The sequence below is a fragment of the Cervus elaphus genome, chromosome 2, assembly GCF_910594005.1.
Source record: "Cervus elaphus chromosome 2, mCerEla1.1, whole genome shotgun sequence".
NCBI lineage: Eukaryota > Metazoa > Chordata > Mammalia > Artiodactyla > Cervidae > Cervus > Cervus elaphus.
The window spans coordinates 23,883,022-23,889,881 of record NC_057816.1 but is presented as its reverse complement, the minus strand read 5'-3'; the positions used below and the strand labels follow the sequence as shown (position 1 = coordinate 23,889,881).

General features: G+C 44.4%; 1 protein-coding gene across 1 annotated transcript; it reads right to left on the bottom strand.

Annotated features, from left to right (window-relative positions):
- Positions 1–5,694: 5,694 nt before the first annotated feature.
- Positions 5,695–6,562, bottom strand: LOC122706369 (olfactory receptor 6T1). Its single transcript, XM_043921517.1, is given in 3 exon segments — positions 5,695–6,179; positions 6,182–6,487; positions 6,490–6,562. Coding segments are annotated over 3 exon segments (864 nt in total).
- Positions 6,563–6,860: the final 298 nt, after the last annotated feature.

The window sequence follows — 6,860 nt, the reverse complement described above, 5'->3', positions numbered from 1 at the left end:
CCTCCAGATGAGCAGAAGCAGGGAGAATCCGAGCTCTGCTTCAGTGTAGCAACCCACCTGAGAAGCCCCATGAAGTAGCCAGAGCTACTAGTGAGTCTCTTGCTTCTTTACTGTTTTAACCTCAGCTCAGTTCTGCTGACCTGAACTTTTAACAAAGCTAGAAAATGGAATTGAGTGCTTCCCTGTTGGTAAAGGATCTGCCTGCCAATGCAGGAGACAAGGGTTAGATCCCTGATCTGTGAAGATCCCGCATGCTGTGGAGCAACTAAGCCCATGCACCACAATTATTGAGCCTGTGCTCCAGAGCCTGGGAGCTGCAACTACTCAGCACACATGCCACAACTATGGAAGCCCAAGTGCTGACAAGAGAAGTCACTGCAAAGAGAAGCCCATGCTCCGCCAACGAGAGAATAACCCCCACTCTCCACAACTAGAGAAAAGCCTGTGTGGCAGTGAAGACCCGGCACAGCCAAAAATAAATAAATAAATACAAATTTTTAAAAAAGAAAGTGGAATTGAGAACTTCTCTCAAGTTTCCCCTAGAGAAAAAGCCTCAAGAGCTACATGGAAATGATGTTTAGCTCTGATGGCACTTTCCCCTATGATGTTGGCCCTGCTGAGAACATTCAAACTTCAGTATGCATGGAGGTGGTGCATCTGGGTTTTCTTTTCTGATTTTGCTTCTTTGACACAAAATACATTTGAGGAGCTCAAAATAATTCTAAACTTCCAGGAAACAGGAGGGATCTGTAGGTTAAAATAAATGTCAGAAGTCAAATCATGATTTCAGGAGGCTGCTTGAATTTATTGTTGATGAAGAGAAAGGGAATCATCTTGGGCAAATTTCTTTCTTTCTCACAATTTCTTAAAGTCATGGTCATCCCCATCGTTAAGTAGTATTTGTTAAGAGAGCTTACTGTGTGCCAGGCATTGCACCAAGTGATTTAGTTTTATTGTTTACTTTCATTCATTCAACATTCTTATGAAGTTGGTACCTTCTGCATTTCAAAAGTCAATCAGTTGCAGGTTAGAGACATTAAATAATTTACTTAAAGCCTCAGAGCTTGTTTCTGAAATTTTTCTGTTTATTTAACTTCTGAGCCCAAGTTCTTGATACTATCTAAGACTCTCAGATATGAGAGCATATGAATGGCAACGCACTCTAGTATTCTTGCCTGGAGAATTCCATGGACAGAGGAGCCTGGCAGGCTACAGTCCATGGCGTCGCAGAGAGTCGGACATGACTGAGTGCAAACATCTGAAACCCAGGAAAGAATGCAAAATTGGGATATAAAGTGGGAAGATAGATTATCCTCTGGTCGCTAAATAAAGAGTGATATAAAATAATACATAAGCGCACCTAGTAGCTCTACTTCAAATTAAGAGGGTGTGGAGAAATGACTCTGGCCTTCTCCTTCATCATCTCTGTTTCCCCCCAGTACCCTAACTCCTTGATCCAGGCTCCTGCATTTCCTGTCACCAAGGTAATCAGTCGGCTTCTCATCTATGTCAGAAGACCTGTGCATTTTTAAATTCACTTCCATATCTAAGAATCAACTTTAAAACTAAGCAAAGCAATGCTTGTTTAATTTCTTGAATGTGTTTAATCCATCAGTGATACCCTCCATGGATGTGGGATGAGATGAGGATGACATGTGTCTGTGATCTTAGCATTAAGTCATTATCCATTGCTTAGTGAGTAAATTAATTAAATTAACTGACTGATTAACTTACTAAGTAAATTGATTAAATTAAATTAGTAAGTAAATTACTCTAAGTGTAGTTCCCCTCCACAAGGCAAACAGGGCCTAGATCATGGGTCAGACTTGAAAGAGGAAGTTGGGATATTCTAAGAGAAGACATGACAGCATAGAGCAAACAAACTGTTTATAGAGAGTGTATTTTAATGGAAAAAGAATTTCAGAATCAGGAGATGTTAAGTCAGAGTCCTCTTTCAATGCATGTTAATTTAGTAGCAAAAAATCTAATTCTCTTTGTTTTATATTCTGAACTTGTAGCAAACTTTAATTATACAAGCTATATGTGCAAATAAAATGTAGCTTTATTTCTCAACAATGGATATAATTTTCTTAAACATGTCCTCTAGCCAATAATAGGGGGAAATAGCTAAAATTTAGGCAAGTCTAGTACATTTACTTTTATGTATAAAGTCAAATAGTTCTGTAAAAGAAATGGTCTTTTTTTTTTTCCCCAGAAAATAACTCAGTCCTTTAGAATTCTGGCCTCTCCTTCTTTCCAATTTTGTCCTTTAAAAAAAAAAAATTTATTTATTTATGGCTGTGTTGGTTCTTCATTGCTGCATGGGCTTTTCGATACTTGTGGCGCCTGGGGGCTATTCTCTAGTTGTGGTGCACAGGCTTCTCATTGCAGCGGCGTCTCTTATTGCAGAGCACGGGCTGCAGGGCATGCAGGCTTTAGCAGCTGCAGTGCTCAGGTTCTAGAGCACAGGCTCAGGAGATGTGGTACATGGGTTTAGTTGTTACACCGCTATGGGAACTTCCCTGACCAGGGATCGAACCCGTGTCTTGCATTGGCAGGTGGATTGTTTATCACTCAGCCACCGGGGAAGCCCTGGCATTTTGTAAAGTGATACCAAAGTGCACAAAGGAGGAGGGCAGTTTACTTGACCCCATGGGGCTGAAGTGAGACTGAGGCCTCGCATGCACGCAGCGTCTTCTGCTACAGAGTGGCTGACCTGGGCTGCTTTCTGGGCTTGTGACTGGACACACCAGAGTAACTCCATGTCTGAATGTTCTGCTGACCCCAATGCTGAAGTCTGTGACTGACAGGCTGACATTTGGTTCCTCTGTTTGGTCAGGCTGGGTGAAGCTCCCATTGGAGCTTCAGTTCAGTTCAGTCGCTCAGTTGTGTCCGACTCTTTGCAACCCCATGAATCGCAGCATGCCAGGCCTCCCTGTCCATCACCAACTCCCAGAGTTTACTCAAACTCATGCCCATCGAGTCGGTGATGCCATCCAGCCATCTCATCCTCTGTTGCCCCCTTCTCCTCCTGCCCTCAAGCCCTCCCAGCCTCAGGGTCTTTTCCAATAAGTCAACTCTTTGCATGAGGTGGCCAAAGTACTGGAGTTTCAGCTTCAGCATCAGTCCTTCCAATGAACACCCAGGACTGATCTCCTTTAGGATGGACTGGTTGGATCTCTTTGCAGTCCAAGGGACTCTCGAGAGTCTTCTCCAACACCACAGTTCAAAAGCATCAATTTTTTGGTGCTCAGCTTTCTTCACAGTCCAACTCTCACATCCATACATGACCACTGGAAAAACCATAGCCTTGACCAGATGAGCCTTTGTTGGCAAAATAATGTCTCTGCTTTTTAATATGCTATCTAGGTTGGTCATAACTTTCCTTCCAAGGAGTAAGCGTCTTAATTTCATGGCTGCAGTCACCATCCACAGTGATTTTGGAGCCCCCCAAAATAAAGTCTGACACTGTTTCCACTGTCTCCCCATCTATTTCCCATGAGGTGATGGGACCGGATGCCATGATCTTAGTTTTCTGAATGTTAAGCTTTAAGCCAACTTTTTCTCTTTCCTCTTTCACTTTCATCAAGAGGCTTAGTCTCACCTAATTCCCTGGTTTGGGTCATAGATCCCATTGTGTCTGTTGCTCTTTCTCCACCCATTCCTAGGCCAAATTTTTCACCCCACAGAGCTTAATCATGTGACCCCTGGCCACTGTGAACCTTGGACACATTCACTTACTGTCAGCTCAGACCCCAACTGTATCCCTCCTCGTTAGCATACAGGATCTTGGGGTCCATCCATTATCACAAGGAAATTGAGGGTGCTTGAAAAGTGATATTGCCAGCCCATCCTTTGCCTTACTACCCTGCCTCTCTCAGATGACTTTCACATGACCACATACCACGTTGGTTTGTGGACAGCCTGTAGGACCAGTTCATTCAATGCCCTAAATTTGAGCAGGAAGAGGGCTTCTGCCTTCGGCATCCCCCTTATTCTGTTCTCAGAGGCAATGCGGTGAAGGAATATGGAGACACCCCTCTGACCCTCTACCTCCTTCACCTGTGTATTCTTTTGTTTCCTTTTAATATTTTGCTCTTTCTCTTTCTGACCAGGACCTTCACAGGCGAAACTCTATGTTCTGGTATGTAATCAGGCCTAGATCCCAGTGTGTCAAAGAGACATTAAAGAAAAACAGAAAATCCTTTCACTCTGCCAAACCCAAATTTCATGACTATTATCTTGATAAAAGATCAAAAGAATCAAAACTAATAGGTGTCTTCTTTGTTTCTGTGTTTTCTCTGTGTATTTATCTATGAGTCTCATTAGGAAGCCTTTGGATTAGAAAGATTAATGAAACCATGATTTAAGGAGGGAATCCAAATGCTTCAGCTTATTGTTCATAGACTATTTTCCCTTTGTACTACTGAAGGGTTCTTCTTTTTGTCAGAGTAGAGTGGCAGAAGTTCTGGAAGAGTACAGAGGTAATAAGGGAAGCAAATGACTTACTCAGTGTTAGAATGTCTATTGGTATATGCTAAGAGCTCAGGTAGCATGTACTTGCATTGGCTTCCCAGGGAGTGCCAGTGGTACAGAACCAGCCTGCAAACACAGGAGACCTAAGTGACCTGGGTTTGATCCCTGGGTTGGGAAGATCCCCTGTAGGAGGGCACAGTCTAATATTCTCGCCTGGAGAATCCCATGGCCAGAGGAGACTGGCGGGCTACAGTCCCTAGGGATGCAAAGAGTCGGACGTGGCTGAAGTGACTTAGCACACAATGACTTGCACTGGAATTTAGGAGGCTGAGAAAACGAAAGAGATTTTAATAATAAAAACAGTATTTTGAAGATACTTGACAGGTGGAGTATGTCTATCATTTCTTTCTTCTAGGAGGGGAGTGTTGGGGGATGTATTTTCTAGGGTTAGCTGAAATAATTGGTACAGCACAGCTGGTAAAGCAATAAGCAAAATGCTGACACCCTCCTCTCACTGTTCCTACAAAAATCCTTAATAACCCTTGTTCCCATAATAGACTGTTACGGCTGAAGTTGCCCACAGGGTAGTGACAGTATTTGGAGCTTAGAACAGTGAGTTGATCTTCAGTTCAGTCGCTCAGTTGTGTCCAGTACTTTGGCCACCTGATGCGAAGAGCTGACTCATTTGAAAAGACTCTGATGCTGGGAAAGATTGAGGGCAGGAGGAGAAGGGGATGACAGAGGATGAGATGGTTGGATGGCATCACCGACTTGATGGACATGGGTTTGGGTGGACTCTGGGAGTTGGTGATGGACAGGGAGACCTGGCGTGCTGCGGTTCATGGGGTCGCAAAGAGTTGGACACAACTGAGCGACTGAATTGAACTGAACTAAGGCACACACATGTGAGGAAAAAGAGGAGCAGCCTCCATGAATGGAGGCTAAATGTTTAAGCACCTCAAAAGAAACATGTCATCACCAGAGGTTTGAAATTTGACCAAATGGATCAGCTTTCTCTGTGTGAAGGTGGAAGCATAAGGAAGATTCGAGGGAGGAAAGTGAAGGCTGATCTCCACATTGCATATTTATGAAGACCTATTTCATTATGTGAGAAAAGTACAAGGTATTGCCTGTGTGACCTGAACTTCAAATATTTGCCCAATCTAGTAGGAATATGTCCTTTTACATGTGACCCTCATGGTGTCTCGCAGCCACGGGTCAGTTCCACCTGAGGGCATCTCTCAGGGCTCACTTCACCTTCTCATTGCAGAGACTGAAGATGACCAGTTTCAGGAGGGGCATGGTGATATAGTTCAGGACCGAGGCCCCTTTGTTGAACAGCATGGACTGAGTCTCTGGCAGACGGATGTTGAGAAAAATGGAGCTGCTATGAGAAATGATCACCACTGTAAGGTGTGAAGCACAAATGAAGAACGCTTCCTTTCACTCTGCTGTTGTGGGGGCCCTGAGAACAGGGGAAAGAATGCAGGTATAGGAAATTGAGGTCAGTGCCAGTGAGCCCAGCGACACTGATGCGGATAGCACGAAAGCCAGCAGCTCCAGTGGGCAATTGTCTCCACAAGAGAGCCTCAGGGAGGGCCAACTGTCCCAAGAGAAGTGAACAATACCACTGGGGCCACAGAACGGTAGGCTGGCCATGAGGATGGAGGGGCAAAGGACACAGAGAAACCCAGCTGGCCAGGAGGTCTACAGATTGCCAGGAAATGATCCAGAGGCATGACAGCTAAGAGGAAGAAGTCAGTGGTGCCTACAAGGAAATAGAGGTAGGACTGGATGATGCAGCTGGCGAATGAGATGGAGTGGTCCACTGGGAGGATGACAAGCATCTTGGGAACCACAACGGACATGAGCAGCAGCTACAGAAAGGACAGGGTCCACAAGAAGAAGGACACCTGTGTGTGCAGGCGTTGGTCCATCCAGCTGAATCCAGTGATGAGTAGGTTGCCTGTGGTAGTTACAACGTAGACCACCAGCGGCCTTAGGAAAACAGAAACTGCAGGATATGGCTCCTGGGGAAACCCAGGGGGACAAACCCTGTTACCTGAGTCCAGTTTTTAGGACTCATTTCCAGTCATCCACAGGGTAAATGGAACAGAAATTCGTAAGTGGTCCACAGCTACCAGTCCTTCAATCAATCAATGACATAATATCGCAAGCCTAGCAACTTCTTACATTCTGACACTTAATCTGTATTTCTGCCTGTGGGCTACTTACAAAAAGAGAAACAGATTGCGATAGCAACCAGAATACCAGTAATAACACAGATGATATTGAGCACCAATTACTTATTAGGAAATTTACAGCCAGTATCTCCTCTCTCATCTGCCCTTAAAGACAGGTAGTGCTGTGCTTATCTTGCAGAT